This window comes from Anopheles funestus, chromosome 3RL, assembly GCF_943734845.2.
Source record: "Anopheles funestus chromosome 3RL, idAnoFuneDA-416_04, whole genome shotgun sequence".
Lineage (NCBI taxonomy): Eukaryota > Metazoa > Arthropoda > Insecta > Diptera > Culicidae > Anopheles > Anopheles funestus.
The window spans coordinates 35,004,445-35,026,836 of NC_064599.1; the positions used below are offsets into that span (position 1 = coordinate 35,004,445).

The 22,392-nt window shown below is 38.3% G+C and overlaps 1 protein-coding gene across 11 annotated transcripts in view; it reads left to right on the plus strand.

Annotated features, from left to right (window-relative positions):
- Nucleotides 1-1,449: 1,449 nt before the first annotated feature.
- The window catches only part of LOC125771674 (collagen alpha-1(XVIII) chain), a 215,646-nt gene continuing 194,703 nt past the window's right edge, over nucleotides 1,450-22,392 (plus strand). For 10 of the 11 annotated variants that reach the window (XM_049442549.1, XM_049442554.1, XM_049442551.1 and 7 more), the window contains exons 1-2: nucleotides 1,450-1,571; nucleotides 4,325-4,791. In XM_049442549.1, the coding sequence (XP_049298506.1) occupies nucleotides 4,787-4,791 (5 nt within the window). In that variant the 5' untranslated portion in view covers nucleotides 1,450-1,571; nucleotides 4,325-4,786. Of the gene's footprint in view, nucleotides 1,572-3,726; nucleotides 4,792-22,392 lie in introns of those variants that run through there. The other variant, XM_049442550.1, reaches the window with a different exon arrangement.

Below are 22,392 nucleotides of genomic sequence, written 5' to 3' on the forward strand. Positions count from 1 at the left end.
AACGACGTTAAGCGTTAAGCGTTTTGAACTTAAGCGTGATGTGAAATATATGAGAAAAAAACATATATGAATATATGAAAATTTATAATATAAAACTAGTGCTTGCATTAGGTCAAATGTTTTGAATAATGACCCATAAAAGTTGAAATATAAAAGCGTTTTATTTCAAGTTTTCATGTTCCATTTGTATCTAAATTTTATTTATTTATTTTGTTCAAAGTCAATTGGAAAATAAATGAAACATCTCATTACATGGGATATTATTTTCACACGCAAATGGCTTTAACTGAAGCGCAGAACAGAAAGAAAACTGCTGCCGAAATTTCACCGAACGATTAAAATAAGTTAAGCCACGCGCACTGCATCATTCTAAGATTTTTGCCAGTGAAAATTATGTATTCAACTGAAAAAAATTACTCGCCAAATCCTTTCTTGAAGAAAACCGTATAAAACATTCAAGCCAATCGGCTAAAAAATTATAGAGAAGGGCACTGATTTTACAAAGCATTGTTTCGAGAAAACCGCCTTCTAACTTTGAACATATCCTCTTTCGGTTTGAGGATAGGTTTACTCTTATTATTTTTCATCATTATTTATTGCTTTATTCCCATGAATCGTCAAGAAAATGCAACAAAATGATCATCTTGTACGACTATATGTATCTTAACAATACAAATTATAAGCAAGAAAATAAAATATAATAGCATATTCTATTTAAAATTTTGGTAAAATAAAAAAAAACAAAATAAAAGAATTTATTCTGCAATAAAAAGCTATCGAAAATATAAAATGTTAAGTTATACATCAATTAGAATTTAAATTATTCTACTAGATGCTTCTAGGAAGTACCCTCGCCCGTCTCCATCTCGTTAATTCTCGGCGTGCGTGTTGAAATTCCTCTCACATAGAGTTCACCCAGCATCACACCGTGAGCTCCCAGCGCTGCGTGAGAACCGCGAGCAAAACATAAACATTGACCACGCGGTTGCTATGCTGGTTGCTATCACCCTTACAATGCTATTGCCGGCATTTTTAGCATCACGCTACCCGTCTCACATTCGCCTCATCCATCATCACCGGAAGCGTCCCCTACGCTAGCGAATGGGACCGGTTCCGTTTGCATACCGTCAGATGAGCGTTTACTCTCAACTCGAGATTCAACGCTCTTACTCCAAAACATAGCGAGCGTAAGCGGTTTTTATTTTCATTTTTTAATAAAATCATTCGAAGCATAAATTAATCATTTAATTTAAAATTAACAATATACTTTAATGATAAATTGTTGAAAAAATCGTGTTTATTTATAGCGTTCTTTTCAATAAACTTCCTGCAATAGCGTAACCACTCTTCTTATCAACATTTACTCATTTGAAAGTTACACTCTCTCAACTCATATCTCAGCGGTGCTCGCGTGCGTCAGGTTCATGCAGCAAACATTCCGTAGCATAAAACTCGCAGCTCACACACTCACTCAGTTCATCTTCATCCGCCGTTCCGGACGGATCCTGTGTCGCTGTGTCGGTTGGTGTACGATTCCTCGACGTTCGAATCACGCACCGCAGTTACGTTCGGTACGCACCAAAGGGGTTGTTTGTTGTTGTTGTTGCTCTACCGTGGCAAACCACTCCTGGCACAGGTTCAGCCGGGAAAACTCCCCCAAAAACTCGCCGCGTGTGAAAAACAACGGATAATCTAACAGTTGTGTTTCCTGTTCAGTACGGTCGAACAGTAGTAGATGGGAAAAATCAACAGAATTTTCTATCGAGGAAATTGGCCGGCATCATAATTTCCAGCGACCGTTTCCGTCCGTTGCTTTTCTAAATTGCAGCACATGTCATGTCCATTACCGGGGCCTTTTCTTCCGCCACTAAATCCGATTCCCAGCTCGTGGACTGGAGGCAAAAGTGAAATTTGACTGACGGCAAAAGCGAAGTGTGTGCGTGTGTCGTGTCGTGTAGTGCAAATGTTTGTATCGCTTGTACTTCGTGCTGAACATGGATGGCTCCACTGCATGATTGCATGTTTTCCACCATGTTTTTCCGGGCGATTTTATTCCGATTCCTGCGTTACGGCCGATTCCCGATGAGGTTGCAAGTTGTCTGTTCCGTTGTGGCAGAAAGAATATTCCTGCACCAGAGTGGAAATGCTGGTGTGGTTGGTGGTGGATGCTTGTCATGATTGTTGTTCGATTCATCAATGTTTTGGTGTGGCGGTGTGTCGGTGTATTTCACAAGAATGTGTATAAATCGGAATCGAAATCGGAACCGGAACAGCAAAAGCCAATCCTCGGCAAGGAAAAATTAACTTCCGTACATTCCCTTTTTGCCTTCCTACAGAACCATTTCTCACGTCCATCCTATTCATAATTGCTTTCGTGTATACATGCTTTTCCCTTTATTTGTGCGAGGTTGTATGAATGAAAGAAAAATTAGGGAAAACAATGTTTTCTAGCGAAGTGTGTGTGTGTGTGTGTGTGTGTGAGAGAGAGAGAGAGAGAGAGAGAGAGAGAGAGAGAGAGAGAGAGAGCATACTTTCCTTAGTAGAAAGACGAGTCCGCGCGTCCTGTAATCAAATCGTCGGCATGTAATGTGAAATTGGCTGTGAACAAAGGGGACGCTTCCTTTATTTTCATCCGGAAAACTGGGTGGAAATTGGGAAGGTTAGATGAAAACAAAGCAGCAGCAGCAACAGAAAAAGCCCAATCAAAATCCCAAATGTTTCTTTGCTGATCATACCGAAAGTGGCAATGGTAATCTCGGGCTCGTGTTCTCAAACATTCCGACACAAGCAAACTGAATCAATTTTTCCGATGATAGCAAGTACATGGTACAGGCTGTGTGCAGTCGGTGGAAATTAATTAGAGCTAGAGGGAGCGAATCGGAAAAGAAATGAAAAAAACAAGGAAAAAATGTTTCTAGGGGGAAATTACTTCCCAACCGATGCATGCGAAGACGTGCCTTTTCCTCGTTGGTCAGGCAGAATTTATTTGGCCGCTCGTTTATACCATTAAGTGCGTTGATTTATACCAATTTTATATGAACTGCGCTGTGTCTGTAAATAGAGGAGCATAGGGCTGCGTCTGAAAGATGAGCTTGTCACTATTTTTAAGTATTTGAATGAGTTAAATTCCAAAAAATGTTCCTTTAAAGTCTTTTTAAGTTCTTAAAACATTTTATCCTTTTTTTTCCAAAATGAAAAATATAATTTGTAAAAGCTCTTTTACAACTTTAAAACGAAGTTGTATAAAAGTTGTATAAATGTAAATATAGATTTTTTTTATTATTTGTTTATTGATTCGGAAAGGATTTTGTTGTAAATCTTCACCCAGCGAGCATCACACGGTTTGTTTTATGAAATTGTTGTTAATAGATTAATTATTACAATTTGGTTTTAATGGTTGGGAGGTAGTTACGGCTTTTCTAGGGTATAATTGATAACTTAATCGTGTAGATGCTTCAGTTTAGTATTATAATTGACTCTTTCAGCATCAACACTGTTTAGCAACAGTTTCCGGTTGTGGCTGGCAACACTGCCACAACCAAAATGTATTAATATAGCAGTCAGATGTAACATTAAACCTAAGCTCAATAATTATGTTGAACACATCAGCGCCAAATTATGTAAAATTCAATAACTAAATTTGTTGGAATTCATGTTCAAACTCTGTTCAAATAATAGTTTCATATTTTAGACAGTATTAACCAAAAAAACTTTTGATAGGTTTCATTTATTAGTGAAAGATCGAGCTGAACAACATAATCAGCATTAATTTGAGTATTAATCTCTGCATCGCCTAACACGCTAATGAAACACGATACTTTTGTGCTCGTGTTTCAATGGCGATTTTCATTTAGAATGTATTGCCCGAAATTTCCCTTCTCCATTCCTATCTCGCCGGTCAGTTTACGGTATGTCTATATGGCGCGGAACGTGATTTTCATGTGAGAGTGAAGATTATACACTGAATCAATTTTTCGCGCCTTATTTCGTGTGTTCCGCAAAAAAAGTTTTTTTTTCGTTTTGTGAGCATGCCAACGATGAAGCAAGTGCAATCGATGATAGAAATACGACCAAATCGTTGTGGTCAGCGTGTTTGTGGTGTGATAGATTGCTTCCCGTGAAATGGTGCTATAACAGTAAAGCTATTTTCCATAGAGAAATGCTCAACATTCCGAGAAGGAAAATTGTGTTACGCATACCGCATCGCAACAAGTGATAAAGTGAATTTTGATTAATTGCCTGTGATTTGATTAGAAAAATAATATACCTGTGCGTGTTTTTGTTTGTTTCAATTTTCATTGTGGAAAATTTTACTATTCTACAGAAAAAACGTGTTTCACTACGCTTAGAAAAAAAAGTTGTTGTCTATTATGGTGTCTGTTCTAAATTTGCGAGGATTGAAATAAAATCCTCCCGGCGCGCTAGCGAAAGCAGTTCAACACATTTCAATCCGGATTGAAAACCCAATCGGATTAGATTAACGTAAAAGAAAGAAGAGGAAAAAAACATACCCACGGACCCAGCGCAAGTCTTTCTCGCACGTGTACGAAGCGCCATACTACGTCATCCCAATATTCGAAGAAAGAAAGTAGAAGTACAACACATCCAGTTTGATTGTTTGTGCTCCACGTGGTGCTGCAGCTGGTGTTGGTGCGCTGGTGCTTTTGCGCGTGGTCTGGTCACGGGCAGATAACGCTCATCATCCACTCAATCGGGTGGTACGGAACGTGTGAAGTGGTTCGAGCGGCTCAGCGGAAGGCAACGGAAGTGCATCGTAAATGCTGCAATGAAGTAAGTAGCCGGCGACACTAATCTGACAAATCGCTTACTGAAGGGAATAATCAGTGCAAAAACAGACCAAACCAAAGCGTCCGATGGAACGATCCATCTCGTTTTACCGAACGCGGAAGAGACCACCATAGCGATTTATTTTTGGGTGGTTCACTTTGTTGTTTTTTTCCACCAACTCTCGGTCCATAATAAAAAAGCCCACAGGCCATCCTGTAACGATGGCGTTCAGCGACTGACTGGCTTTGTTTGTTTTGCTTCGGAGGCACTCGATGGGGCATGGTTGACTCCTGTAGGATATGATGATGGAGAGAAAAAAAAGAAGCTGCCTAAAAACAACAGCCAAATGCCTTAATGCGATTATGTGAAGGGTTGAACAGGCTTCAAGGAATGCGATCGAGACTTAAAAAGGGATGACTGGAATGTTATTGAGGCAGAGCTTTCTAGTGATTCATATTAAATAATTTTGAAGAATCATGCGGAGAAAGTCATTGTAATTTGATAAAGGTAAAAATGACTGATTACTTTGATATATGATTTAATTAGGATATATTAGCAAAGTTACTTAAAATGTAATATTTTTGTAAAATATTTTTAGTGCCTTTTATTTAATTAACCAAAAATGTCAAAAATTTAATGAAAACTCTTCCATCCCCATATTTAAACAGATATTATTTGTTACTGCATGAAATTTTAAAAGCTATGTACGTGATGATATTTAAAAAAGGTTGTTTTTATTTTTGTTTTTGAGATAAACAAGTAAAATTTCATTCATTTTAGAGTTCAAGTTGAAATGAATCATGTCGAGGAATCTATGCAATCTTCTCAAGCTGTTATTGAGCAAAATATATTTGGTACAAAGAACTCGCACGTGTGAACCTTACTGCAAGCACTTGTGTAAAGAGAGATGTGTCTTTTGAGAAAACAATATTGTAACCAAGACTCCGAAAATTATACTCTACTGTTTGTATCCAAAAATTGCTGAAAGCTAGTCTCAAGAATCTCTCTCTCTTCTTGGCTTTTAACGACCTTACAGGTCACGCCGGCCATTTCTGGTTTACTAGACTTATTTTTACCACGTAGCCGGATAGTCAGTCCTTTGCTGGGGAGGGACGGTCCGGATGGGATTTGAACCCGGTCCGGCCGTGTGGACTGGCGCCGTTTATCAAATGCACCACCAGGTCGTCCATGCAGTCTCAAGAATAATTAGGTTTATTTGCAACATTGAACACATAAACATGGATAAGCAATCTACACGAAACTGCGGTGGATAAATTTTAAAGTTTTCTATTATGAGCAATTGTCCAAATAGTCGTATCTTTCGTGCTTATACCTCTTTATTTGAAATTTTTGTGAAGATCAAATTAATGTTGATTGTTACCAACTGAATATGCAAATTCATGCAAACACTACTAACCGATTTGTTGAATTATTTAAATACTAAGAATTATAAGTTTTTTTATGAGCAACCTTATTTTCAGAAGTTTTTCAAAAAAAACGTATGACATTCTTTTACTCTAAGGAACATCTTTCGAATCACCTTCCAAACTGTATCATTTATCAACGTCGGTGACCAGTCTGTCTGTGGTTTGGTGGAATATTTTCAACCCCAAATAGTAACGAACGTACACTGAATACATGCCTTTCCAAACTAATCTCACAAGACAATCCATGAAAGAGCGTGCGAAGTAATTTATCATGATCCCTTTTTGGTTGAAATGTTTTTTTTTATAATCCTTTCAATACGATACGATACGAAAGACTCCGAATAATCCTTCGCATCCGATGGCTGGTAAGAAATGAATTGCAATCTTCCTCAACATGAGCATCAGTTCAGCTGGACTAATTGCTAGTAAAGATTACACGAGTCGTAAGGGTACCAGCTAATGGGAAATGATGAGAAAATGGGCTGATGTTTCAAATGTGCCCAGCAGTAAAAGATAGTGCAATTGCTGGAAAATGTGTTGAAAGTTGAATTTTCCACCACCAACCAAATGCTCCGTTTTGCCACGTTCTGCGGTATGGTGTTTTGCACCAAGGAAAGGATGATATTGCTTGACGTTGACTTTAACTACCGATACGATCAAGGTCATACTTAGAGGAAGGAATTGGAAGTAAAAACTGCAGTCGAAAGAAAAACTTTAGCAAAACTCCAGCCCACCCACCAGATGGAGCGATCGCAAATGTTTAACAACTCTACACAAGGGTGGTTTTCCGCACCGGAAAATACCCGAATACTTCTGGCATTTTCCCGGTTCTCGACGAACGGTACTTGAAGAGGAATTTTCACTAACCACTTTCTTGTGCTAGCGTGCTAGCAAAAGAAACGGGGTTTTGGGAGTGAAACGGTCCGTAACAGGTTCATGTACCGCTTCGTCCTGCGTGGACCCGAACTGACAGTGGTCAACCAGGAAACCAGCTGCCATCTAACTTCCATCCCGAAAGTTTGATGGCAGCTCCACATTGTCACTAACGATTTTTCTCTTGCCACGCGCTTCCGGTCGGTTTGAGAGTTTAATCTTAAGGCCGCACGTGACAAACTAGCACAGCACAGAGCTGAATTCTTCTGTCTTCCAAATTCACTCCGGTCCGGACAAGTGAAGGGACGTTCTCGTTTGGTGTGTGTGTATGAAAGAATAACCTTTCGATCGTGGATTAATTTCAACTGGTGCAAATGCAATGAGAATCCGCACAGTGGGTTACAATGACAACTAAATGATTATATCGCGTCTCAAAATTACTTTCTGTTATTCTTCAGTTTCATTATTTAGTGAAGTTTAAGGAATATAAAATGAACAATTGTTTTGAGCAAAAAAATATATTCCGTTTCAAAACTAATGACTGAAAACTAAACTAATGCTAATGATTTTAATGTAAATTTCTTTGAGCATATACAAATAATTGATTTCATAAAATTTCATTCATCTTTTTTCCATTGAATCGCACTACTTCTTTCCAACTGTGACAAAGTAGAGGCAAAAACCGAATGGAGAAACTTTTCCAATCCGCTCTGGTAACATCATCCCATCTGGTGACGAGCCTTTGACCTGCGTTTCCCACGATCCTCTGTGCAACGTCACCAGATTTTCGCAATTTTCTATTATCGATATCATCGAAGATCATCGCCGGAAAGCATTTGCACCATTTGCCGCCATTTGCCACCAAGTTTGCGTGTGGTTTTGTACCAACACACATACACACCCGCTCACATACTAACTAATGCGACACGCCGAACCGAACCCGCGATAGTCATTCGTTGACTTTCGAGTGAACATCAATGTTCAGGGCAGCATGTTCAGCGCAGTACTTCCACCCAGTTCGCTCCACCTAGAGATAGTGTGGCAGAAAACTTTCCTACATTTTCCTTTTTCTTTTCCCTGTTGCGGTGGTTGGGTTAGTTTTTCCATCACGAGTTTGCGAACCACGCGACATGACTTAGAAATGGCTAGCTGGTGCTGACGACGCTGAGATCTTCTTTTGCACTCTGGGATAGAATAGTGGCTGGGAACGCGGGAGAAATAAAAGCAACGAAATTTCAATTTGTGAAAAAGATTTTCACATTGAAGAGCCACCGGAATGGGAACCGGAGCAAGCAGTACAGACCATATTCTGCACGGTTTGCTTTACAGGAAACCCTGCCCGGCAGCTCTTACCAACATATAAATCGATTCCTCGTTTGAGAAAGTCAACGAGCAAAACAAGAAAGGGAACAGCTTGGGAATACTCTTGCCGGATCATTTCCAAAACCGGTACGTAACGGTTGGCTGGAAAGGTAAAAACATCCATCGGCAACAATTCCGTTCGACAAACTTTCGGAATTGGTTGTGAATTGACACTGAAGGTCGTTTCACGCCCGTCAGCATTGATACTGGCTCATCGTGTTCGCAAATGTTTTTACAGTGGAAAGTACCAGCCGAAACCCTTCCGGCGGGTAAGTACGCAGCCAGTTTCACACAGTCAGCGGCCAGGCGTCTCCATCGTGTAGTTTGAAGTGAAGCGAAAATGGAAGATTATTTCCCTATTGAAATCATTTCCCGCCGTGCATTCCGGAAAGATCTAGCAAGTGTTTCTTGGTGAAACGGAATCTAAAGACTCATTAGCATTGTGAAGTTCGATGCTTACAAATTAGCAATTTTCGCTGCCAACTACTTCATCAATAACAAATGGGTCGTGTCGGCGTTTTCATTTCCTTTGCGTTCTTTACAATGCTCAGGCTTTTCCTTCAAAGTAAACCTTTTGATTGTGCACTTCCTTAAAAGAAGGATATTTTCATGAACTTACAGGCAATGCTGTGCTGCTTCATACATCTCAAACAAATTTGCATTCAATTTTATGTATCTTCACAATCAACCCAGCATATTTGATACTACAAAAAGATACTAAAGGATGCTTTGTAGCTCTTTGCAAAGGTTGTTATGAATTGAATTTTCAAAGTACATTTCCTATCTTTAATTATGTTTGCATGGTTAAGGAGAATAGATAAGGTACACAATTGCATTGTGAACTACTGGAACAGCGTCAGGTAGACTCAAAATTGGACAATTATTTATGAAAACTTATCTTAAAACATACACTTTATTGCTGATAAAACCTCACAGCGTTGTGCGATGTTAGCCATTCAAATAACTGTAAAGCTGATTAAGTCATAATCTTCTTTACTTCTAACATGCGTGCTCAATTCAAGGATTATCTCGTCCCGTACAAAAGTTTATTCTCCTATCTAACTCGTTGCGATATTTCTTTATATCGCATAGCTTTGCAACATGTTTTCAACACTTCCCACAGCATTTTTTGTTCTATGCTATTTTTTTTCACTTTCTTACGACATGGCCGTACATCTTCACTTTGTTTTATTTTTAGACGAAAACGGAAAGATGGTTTATAAATTTCTGGAAACGATTATCGTACCCTAAGAATGCTTCAAATACCTTTCATATATCCCCTAATGTAACGCCGGGCGACCCAAAATCGAACTTGAACAATAATCCACTTATCCGAGTAACTGCCGACGGTTGCTTGTTAGGAAGCTTTTCCTTTTACTTCTCAACCGTACAGGTGCTGGGCAACGAGCGCTGACAAAAAGGTGAAAAATTTGTCAAAACGGAGCTTTTGTCACTTTTTTGAGCTTTTGACAAAATTTTATTTTGTGGAAAATCCACGAAAAATGTTGACAAGAATGGTGACAAAAAGTTGACAAAATTTTGACGTTTGCTCAAAACGTAAACAAGCGCACTTTAAAGAATTGCAGACCATTGCGGTGTTCTCTTTTGTTGAATGAACTGTATTTCATCCCTGTAAGGACACAGACCATCTTAATCAATTAATTTGTAGCCAAAATCACTGTAAAACTGCTTACATTGCGTTGAACATTCGTGTACGTTGAAGATGATGAAGATTTTGTCAATCATGGGTTGCTATGTTTTGTCAAAGTGTACAAATGTGTGCACGGCCACGAAAAAAACTATTTTTCGCAGTTGACAAGCTGTTTTTGTCACTTGAAAAATTTGTCATCTTTTTGTCAGCGCTCGTTGCCCAGCACCTTACCATTCGTTACGTAACGAAACGTTCGATAGCGTACACGGATGCGTTTCCAGAGGCTTCGTAAACAAACCGAAGCCAGTTCATGTCTCGGTAGATTAGCGCACTACGTAATCGGATCAGTTGGCACGCTCCTTTCGGCAGAGTGCATTTTGTTACCGCGAACGCTCGATCGAACAGTTTCGATGGGATACTAAACGGATGGCTTAGCCCCCGGATTGGAAGGTGTAATATGTTGCAAGTTGTTTTGCACGAGCGCACACAGTTAAAAAAGAAGGAAAAAAAAGAGAAATAAAGGAGGAGGTAAGCTACCTTGAGAGTACAGTGACAGACACAATAACTGAATGTTTTCGTTTATGGTTATTTATGAATATTTTTTAAATTTTAAATAGCAATCGAATTATTGAAACACTGTTGAAAATAGATCATCTTATTTTTTTTTTAATTTATTTATTGTTTTATTAGGTGTGATTATAGACCCTGGTTATGATCAATAATCTAAAAGCCACTCCATTACATTTTTTAACCAACTGTTTATTACACAAGAAAGTGCATTAATTGTAGAGAAATTAAAAAAGACATTTTTATTGTTTTTCATAAATCGGGGTTGAGAACATTAAAATAGTATCTCTTTTGGGGACAAAATTTAATTGCTTCAGAGTATTAAACTAGTGCAAACATATGCAAACATATCTAGAAAATTTTTATCGCGTTCCATTTGTTATCTGCAAAATTATTCTTTTAAAATGTAATTACTAAAAAATAATTCCCATCGGTCGGTCAGGCTCCGTCTTCGCGATTGTTTCGCGGTCGCCTTGTTGAAAAGCTTTGACTTATTCCAAAGGATTCCAATAGAGATCATTAAAGATAAAAAAATTGAAATTTCACCAACCTCACTGGTTGTAAAAATACATTAAATAACATCTTTTAACGTTCAGTAATCGAATGTGCTTTACATGCAATTTTTAACATTTTTCAAGTTTTGATGTCTATAGCTAATTGTTTATAAATCAGTACAGCTTACAGAATTGTTCAGTACAGAACTTTCCATGAATAACTGCTTTGCTATTATTGTAGATATAACGCCCAACCGAACAAATTAAACCGTATTTAGTACCTTTTAGTACTTCACATTTTTTAATTTATTTTTTACTACTCCGTTTTACGAGATCCTCTGTTTTTCAAACGCCGCCACGGATCGTCCTCCAGATCATACGACACTGTTTAGACAACGATTGATGACGTACGCACGCCACGAAGACATGATGTCTTCTACCGGACGCTAGTCCAACGTCTACGTTTCGGCGGTCCTTTTTCTTTCGAGCTGTCACAAAGTGACAGTTATGTATGTATAATTGAGTAAATGAAATGCTTCTTAAAAGTATGAAATATCAATAACAAACTCAACAAAACAATTAAACTCAAACAAATCTTGGCACACTTTCCTTGTGTCGATCACTGTGTGGCATAAAATCTTACAGTGCCAACCATTTCTTTGCACAACACAAAACAATCCAAAAGTTTGTCGCTTGCTACACAACCAAGCAACAAAGTTCAACGGCTGCCTGTCGCAATTCCGCTAACAACAGCCAATTTGCTGCTTCGAACTCTTCTGAAGTTGTTGAACACTAAATGTCAACCCTCTCGAAGGCTGTATCTCTTTCCTTCCTGTTCGTATTACCGACACCCACCAAGAAGGTTGGAGGCGAATTTCTGTTTAAAGTCATAGAAAACCCGTGGAATAAATGTCTGCTTTATTACATTCGTTTCCTTCTCGTTTCTATTTCACTATGGTTACACAAACGCAAAGAAAAACCGGTGTCTTCCCTTTGATGCTTTTCTTTTTTCACTGTGCTGCGTGCAGGCGTTGTCTGATGCGCGAGAAAAATCATTCCGCGAAAGAATTAACGAGGCTGCGTTAATAATTGACGCTATCTTATTTTTTGCGCTCTACTATACCGAATAGGAGATGTGAAAACGAGATACAAAAAATGTATATGAACACAATGTTATAGTGCTTTCTTCCCTGTTTTCAGCATTGCTCAGGACAATGGCGAGAAACAGCGGAATAAGGTGATGAGAAGGATTTTCCTACTACCTAGTAAAAAGTCCTTTGTAGTCAGGCTGAAGGCAGACGGTAGACAGCGATGTTTGTTTTGCTTCAAACATTTGTTACGAGCTTCGTACAGCAAACCAGTGAAAGCATAACGGACCAAATCCGTGTGCTCGCTTCATCCATGTGCCGTACACGTAGAAGGTCAAAAGCTAAAGGGGCTTTTCAGAGAACGTAGCTAAAATGACATCACAAGATTACCGCGCGGTTGTGCGTTAACGGGATTGTTGATTTACGCGCGGATCGGGCAAGATTGAAAGAAAATCTTCGTTCTCGCTGTTAAAATTAGATAAGTTGGTTACGTTTACGAGCAATCAGAATGTTTTACTTGCGACCGACAAAAAAAAAGTTTAGTTTGTTAGTGTGTGTTCTTCAAATATAAATCTATATTAATCTCTATTATCAATCTTCTAACCACAAGTTGGTCTATTTAATATTACACCTAAATTATGTGGATGGGGAAGCTTTCAATAGTTATTTTGAAAAACTTATTATCTGTACTAACAATTAACTCTGTATGAAATTAACAGCCTTCTGTATTTGTGTTATTTTCAATCCTTAATGTACATTTCATATAATTTAATAAAATATTAAAAATAAACAATAAACAATAGTAAAAAGTACCAGTATTTTAAGAAACAGATACCAAACAAGTCTGATACAGAATAGAAAACGAGAAAGAAATACCGAACAAACACACATGTTTTTGTCAAAGTCGAGATTAGGTCCATATTCTTTTCCTACAGGGATTTGAGGAAAATCATTTGCAGTGGAAATATAATTAATATGCTACGTACCGGTTTGGGTCGACCCGTAAATACAAGTAGATTCAGTAGGTGCAATGATTCCGGTAGGTGAAGCAACCATAAGCGACTCCGACTGGGTGAGGCTAGTTTAGGTCGGAACTACTGAACCTACCTATCTCGCCCGATCATGCAATAGAAAGCTTATTTTATCGTAGTATTTGACAAACATATGTCTTAAAGCTGTAGATGAAAACTTTATCAAACATCAGTATCTCGTTATTAATAATGACAGAAGTTTGGACAAGCAAATTAAGTGGAAAATGGATCATGCTAAATTATTTTACAAATTTTTCGTTTGATTATATGTTGCATAGAATCCTTTAAAATGCTACCCACCGAGCTTAAACTGAATCTGGAACACCTTCAATGCATGTAACCTAAAGGATGGATCGACAGGTGTCATTCTAATGACATTACGCAAAAAAGGAATCAATATCCCAAAAAGTCCATGGTACCTCTTAAACACGGAATTGCAAATTTGACAGCTTAGTAATTTTATAGCACAAAATATAACCAAAAAAAGTTAAATTTGGATAAAAATGTTTTCTTATTCAATTATTTGTGTTTTGGGATGTACACGGCCTAAAAAATCGAGCAGAGAAAGTTAATTCTTAAATGTTAATATGAATACTAAGATTGTTAGGGATCTATAAGGTCCTCTATAAAAATGTATGTCCAAGACTGTCTGTAATGTTTTTATGTTTACTATTACAACAAATCAAAACAACCATAGACGACTGGTGCAAAACAAACGTAATCGTAAAAAAATCTAAAGATAATGTGACTCAAATTAAATTACAAAATTATACATTTGACAGCATGGTAAAACAATTGGTACAATAGTGTTTATAGCTTGGAAAAAACATTCTTGAAACATTTTATAAGTTTGATACGGAACAAAACAGCTACTCAAACCTTCCTTTCCAAAATCACAGCTAGACTGCCAATGTCTTTCGGTAGCTTAAATTGCTAACATGGCACCAGAAAGAGCAAGAGAACAAAAAACCATCACCAGTAACTACCATCGGGAACATGTCGATTCATCAAATTAGATTTTATTGCACCGTTAAAGGAAGTGAATGGAAACATAAAAACGCGTCCAACGATTCCATAACGCTAAATTTGGGATCGATTTTTGCTAACGATGGGACACCCCGCCACTAGCAAACGGAGCACACGGACGTTTTTTGGGGCGAGAATTGTTCCGTTCGTGTTAGAGGCAACGCACTTGTCGCACTTTTGCTGCTTCCGTCCTAACCATTTGCGCGGTTTTCGACGGTCTACGGTACCATTTCCAGACACTGCTGGTCCGAGAACCGGAGAACCAACACGGGAGAAATGTCATTCCAATCATGATGGGTCATAAATGTAAAGGAATTAGGGAAAAATGAATATGTCTCCCGCCACTTCACGTGTTCGCATACGGAGAAAGAACGCAGAACAGTGAAGGAAGGCAGAGAGAAAACACGTGAAAAGCGACATAAAAAGATGGTGAAATAAAATGATTTGGCCGCACGCCACAACCGTTTTTACAAGACAAGCTACAGGCGTTCTTTTTTCTCTCTTTAGGCGTTCGATGGGTGTTTTTTTCTTCTTTTTACTTCTTTTTTCTGTTCTACGTACCGGAGTTGGGTTGCAAAATTGTTATTTAATTTCATTTTATACACTTGCTTTATTTTTATGCCCTTCCGTGGCCGATGCTTCTCTTCTTGCTCCAACGTGACGAACACGCCGACCCATGGGTGTGATTAACTCAACGACAGGCGCCAAAGGAACAAACTTCTGGACCGTGGAACGTCTCGCATTTTTTCTCATGAAAGTGTCTGCCAGCTTTTATGTGCAAGATGTGTGGATTCTCATCTCGGAGTTCTCTGGTTGTCTTGCGTTTTTTTCTTGTCTGTTTACTTAGCAGCTGACTGTAATAGCGTGGGATTTAGGGTAGTTGATTATTGTCTTGTTAGGACATTGGTGTTTTTTTTATTCCCCTTCTTAAACTCACTGGACCTGAGCTATCTTTTTTTATTTGGTAATTTTCCTCCATTTCCGGTGACCATATATCCACCTTGAAGAAGGATCTCTGCTAACTCTAGGAAGCAACTCTAGGTCACTTTATCATAGACTTTTTATGTGTTTTTGTGCGTTATTTACCATCACCAAAAAGGGGTTTCGATTGAATCCTTTTTTGCTAGTGTTCAATGCATGCATGTGGTTTGTGTGACAACACACGCAAGGACACCTTCTTCTTTAACTCCGTCACCCAAAAAAAGGTCTTCCTGCTCCCATGCCTACCGCATGGGGGTTCTGTTTGTTTATGTTTTACAGAAGATTGAAATTGGGTTTTCCCTTTAAAGTTTGTGCGGTTTGTTTGTTCTTTTATCTGATGCACATAATATTTGCAGGCGAAGTAGAACCTTTTTTTGTGTTGTTGAACTTTGCTTGATTGTGGAGAAAGGTTTTTTTTTCTCATTTGGGGTGCACAATATACAGCGGTGACACAAAATGGAAAAGCGTTCGCAGAAGGAATGGAAAAGCATTTTGCTTAGGCAGTAAGATTTAATGCCACACTTTTCAATGTCACTGCCACGGTACACTTGTCAAGTGGAAGAAATATTCTAAAATTATGCTACAATTCTTACCAAAAAAAAATCAAAACACCCAACCAAACAACAGCAACAAATAACATCATATCCGTCCCTAGGAAAGCAACAGGAAGGAATTGGAATGCTTTGTTTGGGAGGATTCTTCATTTGCCGCCCTCCCTGTCCTGTTGTCATATGTGAATAAATCACTCACCAAAGGGCTTGATGCAACTGCACAGTCGGACGCACACAGCATTCCACCTTACACACGAGCTTTTGTTGCTCGTGAACGGAACAGGAAGAACATTCATTTCAATTCTTTTTTCTGTTATTTGTTTTTGGAGGAATAAATTGTGTCCTACGTTCGAGCAAGCAGTTCCTCCAACGTTGTCACATTGGGCAATGTAATGGGTTTTAAAATCCTTTCTTCCCGACAAACAAATCGTTTCCAAACCAACTCATGAATATATTGTGCTAGCTTTTTGGAAAGGGGTATATAGCGTTGAAGTTGTTTTGTAAGCAAATGTCTAAATATGTTCTTCTATGAAAGCAGCAAATCCTGCCTCGAGTGCATCTCGCAGAAACAGTTTTTTTTTATCAAAAGATTTATTTTATTTTTGCTTGCAGTGTGTGGGTGATAATTTTGCATCACATTTTTAATATTTAAATCTCTAGTGAGATGTTTTTTTAAACACTTCTCGGAAAGAAGTGAATTAAACGGCATTGCAAAAAACAGCTCATCAAGCGGATGGAAAGGGTGAAGAATTTTAAATATCACCTTGAAAGCTTAAGATTTTTTAAAGATGAATAAAAAATAATAAAAGAAATGGCAAATATCGTAACGCAAATTTATAGTTTAAAAACGCCAAACCATTAAGAAGTAAAAATAAACTTCTTTAAGAAAACCCTACCCATAACACGTCATACAATAATCAATTTCTTATCCATTTTTCCGACCAGGGCTGGCTCTTGATAATCAAAAACAATCGACGTTCCACTGAATTTTTGATCTTTAGTTGGCGTATAAAACTTAAAACTGAAACTATTTAACTTAATTTTTATTTCAATGCTTTTTTGATTATTCTAGAAACATTCTAAAGTCATATTTCTTTTTGAACAAATAAAAATCTTCTGCATTTCTTAAACAAAACTTCAATTATTGAAACCTTCGTAAATGTCGACACATTCATCCGAAACAAGATCCAATCGTAATAAAGCTTCGTAATTAAACCAAACTTTTAAAGTAAGGAAAAATTCTTAAAAACATTAAAAAGAAACTCTCCACAATCCAAATCCATTAACTAACGTGCGCTCGTTTTTATTTTCTCGAAAAAAACCGTTTCCGTGGAAAACAAAACTTTTCCCTGTGCTTTGGGTTGACCTCGTAAAAAATAAAGTTCTTATTTGCGCCAAATATTCATCAAACCACAAAAGGAAAACCTTAAACCACGCATTCAGAAAAAGTAAACTCCTCTTGTCAGTGCGGAAACCGGTAGATGTACGGACTGATTTAGATTATCGCACGATCGCGATGCTGCTTAAACGTAAAGCCCAAAAAACAACTTTTCTTTACACACAAAACTGGAAAAGACACCATCAACATCGGTACATCTGAGCCGTAGTGGATGTGTGAGGTATTTCACTGTTTTTTTTTATTTCAAATTGTTACACTGTTTCGCGTTCGCTCACTTGCTGCTATAATAATCATCAACATTCGAGGGTGGATCGCGTACATTGCCCTTTATTAGAGGCGGTTTCAAGTTGCGAAAATTTTCCCTTCATCCAAAGGAGAAGCTTCCATAACTCCGAAGTTTAAGACTGTGGATCATCAGCAGCAAAAATGGATAGGAACAAAAACGAAACAGTAGCAACCACAGAGAGAAGATTTAAAAAGAGACAAAAAAAAGTTGCTAACGAAAGTTTTCCCATTTTCCTCCGTTTGCCAATCGAACTGCGCAAAACCGTTCTGTGCTGATGATCTCTGCATGAAGCATGTTGCGTATGGGGTTTGGTTCAGTTTTTCTTCTTCACTGTTATATTGTACAGAACATTCCCGGTTACTAAGCTACTATACTGTTGACACGATGACAAAAAAGCTCCCTACTGTGTCAAAATTACCACAAAGCAACCCGTTCTATCGTCGCTATCGACGTGCTGTGGCAGGCTGACGATGAGATGATGAAGATTTGCTAACTCTACATACGCGTTTGAGTACTTCAAAGAAGGGAGAGATGAATTTTCAAATTTACAACGATATCGGATAGACAAGAAATAGCCCAAAAAATGCTCACTAGAAAAAAACAAACTTTAACATGATGTCTAATAAAAAATGAAACGAAAGAAGAAATTCCCAACAGTCTGCGTGCATTAATCTCGGTTCACTTCCAAAGCTACTCAAGCGAAAGCGTAAAGTAAACCTAGACCATTTTAATGATTTTCAACCGTTTGCCTCGTATAATCCGTTGCTGGTTTCGTTTCGGTTGGTGTCACAGGTTTCCATGTCTTCCAACGAAACGACAGCTTTGGGCCAGAATGCCCAAATGTCGACTCCCATCTCCGAATGGTTCGATCTATCACCTCTTCTTCCTGCTTGCGAATCTTTTCATCATGTTTTGATGCATTGTAGCAACGAGAAGGAACAAGACATCAAACTAAAGCTCTTATACCACTTTCTTCGCACTATTCACGTCCTCGCTCAGAACACTCAAAAAGGGATCTAAATGGTAATTCGGATGTTCGTTTGTTGAACTACGCTTACATATGGATTAGAGTGATTTCAGGAGAAAGGAGAGCAAAAAAATAATCCATACGAACACAGTAACGTCCGAAGGCGTTAAGCATCCTCGAATCGATCAGATCGACTGTAGACAGGACAGTCATATCCATCTCAAAAAACATCACTGTAATATAGCGTCTATTGGGAAGGCTTTCCTTGGCGATGCTCTCTTTTCAGGCACCTTTTTTTTGGTTGGTGCAGGACCTTTCGAGAGTAAACATTGAATAAAATCCCCAAATATTACCTCCGTCTGGTGGGCGGATTAGAAATGGGCGAAAGCGTCTTGCAGTTGACAGCTATTCTCTAGGATGTGAAAGATACACTTTCTGCTTTTGATAGGGTTGATGTAAAGCTGTTTTATTTATTTTAATTGTGTAAAAATCTTTCGTGTTCCAGTTATAATATCAAAGTTATAGAAACATGGTTTGGTGACATGAAGACTAAAACAAAATGTTATTTTTTAGTTATCTATATTTGAGGCTTTTCGCCTCATATGGCTTAAGTGAATATTTTTTTTTGACTTATCGCAGGAAAAATGTTTAATGTTAGCTCAATTTTAATGTCAACTCAATAAATAACCTTCACGAAGGACTTTAATTTAGTATTTATTATTTTTGCTCGGTTAGAATGGCCTGGCCGTATCAAGACTTATTTTACCACGTAGCAGGATAGTCAGTCCATGCTACGGGGGGACGGTTCGAATGGGATCTGAACCCGGTCCTGCTGTGTGGACGGCCGCCGTTTTTCACATGCACCACCGGGCCGCCCTCAGGACTTTAATTTAAATAACTTTAAAATATTAAATAGACCTTTAATTTTGTGGCAATTAGTGCCAATTAACAAAATGTCGAATTTCAAAAACCTACCTCATTAAATGTTGTAATCAGTGATCGCGTAACACATTTTTCTGCAAAAAAAGAATAAGGATTTTATTAGTTTTTTAAATATCTCATGCCTGTTCAACTCGGGTTAAGATTTAAATCCATGTTTGTATTAATTCTAATTTAAAAATACGTTCCTTAATCATTTATAAGTTCAAATTTGATACAGTTCACTGAATTAAGGGCTTTAATAATATATTTATTATCTTTGTTTTAATGTTACAAATTGTGAAATAATTGAATCTTTCGAAGACCAAAACTTATTTTTAAATAATTAAATTAAGTAATTTATTTGATAGCAAATTTTTACCCAAAAATCAATATGAACGCCTGCACAAAACAAAAATCTAACCATTTCGAAAGCAAACGTGATTTTGGGCAACCCAAATCAATGTGAAATGGCAAAATTATCATTCCAAGCTCAAGAAATCGTTCCCGTTTCTTAATCTTTTACGCCACAATCTTAAACCACAAGCTTACAATCTACCCTTTACTACTACCAACAGGTGAATCCTTTATCCCAGCGGCAGTGTGTTAAGCTACGATATTAAAAGCAGTCCCACCATCCCTCGCATTATTTGTTTGGTTGAGGTCGTTTAAAATTAACCTCGATTTGTGTCTTCAACATTTCAACTTCAACCCTCAGAAGAAATGGGATGCAAAAATTACCATAGCATAAAACCTAGCCGCCTCCAGCAACAGTCAACTAAAAGGAATAGAACCGTACTAACCGGATGTTCACCGAAACTTCCTTCCTTCGTTTTGTGCTTCCTCATCATTCCTCCAATATGCCATTTCCCATTCGGATGCGGAACCCCACAAGCGTGTGGTTAATTGAAAAACAAAATTAAATAAGTAAACAAAACAGACCGTCCGACTGAACCTGGCCCCGGGGCTATCAGTTTCTTGTTTGCGGAATTCGTCCAAAAACGGAAGACAACCTCAAAGCAATCTGCCACCGGGTGGCAGACGTCCGTCTGTGTGTGTGTGTGTGTGTGGGCATCTGCTATCTTCTGTTGCACGGTTTACTTAAGCAAACTTGGTATATTTTTCTTTAGCTTCGAGCGTGTGAGTAGTTCTCACCACCAGTGTCGAAATGCTTACCAAAATGCTTGTCTTTGTGGACATTTTTGGTCGAAATGAAATGTATTACCGAATGGGGAAAGGGTAAGCGAAATGTCCCTTTATCCACAATCGGTGCATTTCGGATGGTGACTTTTTACCAACGATGTTCCTTTCAATGATGGAAGGAAAACCAAAGCGAAACGCGGGAACACGGGACTACGAGAACCACAACGGGGAATGAATTAATTGAAGTCTAAAACCATTCCGCTGTTTCAAGTCATTATGCAAAAATTCACGACACTCACGGGAATGATTAAATAGTAGAAAAAGGCCTCCATTCTTTGCTGAACGAATCTCCGTACCACGGAATCCTTTGTCGTACAAGGGTGGACTAGAGATTCGAGTTTTTTTTTTTGCTGAATGTTGAGAAAATGTGTGGTGGTCAGTATGAAAAATTCAACCCTTTGGTACTAACCCCGATGAAGAATGGATCTATTATTATGAAAGGAATTAAATGTTTTGAGAATGTTTTAGAGTCGACCAATTGGTCGTAAGGACATTTCTGTCCGCAAGGAATTGCTTGTTTCTTTTCAAACTTCAAAATGTGTTCAATCTCATTTTTGGCCAAAAAGGCGAAAACAATTTTATTTCACTCTGCACATGACTTGCCAAGTCAATGTATGCAAACGTTCTGTGATATCCAATGACACCTCAAAAGGGTTAACACCAATGTCAAAGAGTGGTCTCCAAGTGCAATAAGCAGTATCCTTGTGTACTCGATGTTAATACAAAAAAGAAAATCCAACCGATCCTCATGTGTCTGCCTCCCGTGCGGGATATTAATAAACGTCATCAACATCGGAGCTCCAGTGCACACCGGCTGGCTTATGCAATCTCATCCCTTGCTGTGCTTCAATCCTTCACGGGTGGTCTAACCCGATCGACAAAGCGTTAAATACGATTCCAACACAACCTTCAATAGACTCACCGTTACTCGTGAAAATTGTCATACTTTTGTTTTTCCCCCTTTACTCACACCCAATGGAACTCACTTCCCCTTTCACCATCCTCATCCGAACGAACCTAAACGGTAGAGGCGGTGAATCGTGAACAGCATAATAAATGTTCACTGCTGCAAATGGTTTGGCAAAGCACAATCTGGCCCACCAAACACTCTTGGGTGATATGATCCCGAGCTAGTTTCTTTGGTTGTCTGTGGCTGTTTTTTTTCGTTTTCATTTTCCATGGATGGACTATGCGACACGAGAAAAAATGTCTCTTTTCTGAGTAAGGGGAAAAAAACCTTCGAACTCACCTTCCGGGCCTTTTGCAATATATTCGAACGCCATCGGAACGTATCGATCGTATGCATCTTTTTCGATGTATAAACCCACCACTCTCAATCTGTGTGTCCTCAATCTGCTTGTTTTTTTTTCGGGGGTGTTAAAAATCTCCGGCACTATCAAACATCCACGGTGGACGGACGCCTTCCTGGGTGCTGGAAACCCTGGAGGCCGTGCACATCCGAAACGACTCAATCAATTTTGCACGCTTCGTTTGGTTTATTTACAACCGTGCAAGGATGCAAAAGCGAGCACGGTAGAGACACTGATCAGGAAGTCAACTGAAGAATTTTCGCTCAAAATAAAAAGATTTAAATATTTATACTTTTTGAACACTATTTTTTAAAGAAATTTTAATTTACTAGGAATTTTAAAAACATTCTTAAAATGTCTGTAGGGGTTTTAAACATGTCAATTTCTTTAACTTGATGAACTATTTTAGTATCTTTAAGTTTTGGTTGATCAATTTACATAAATCGAACAACTTAAACGAATTTAAAAGA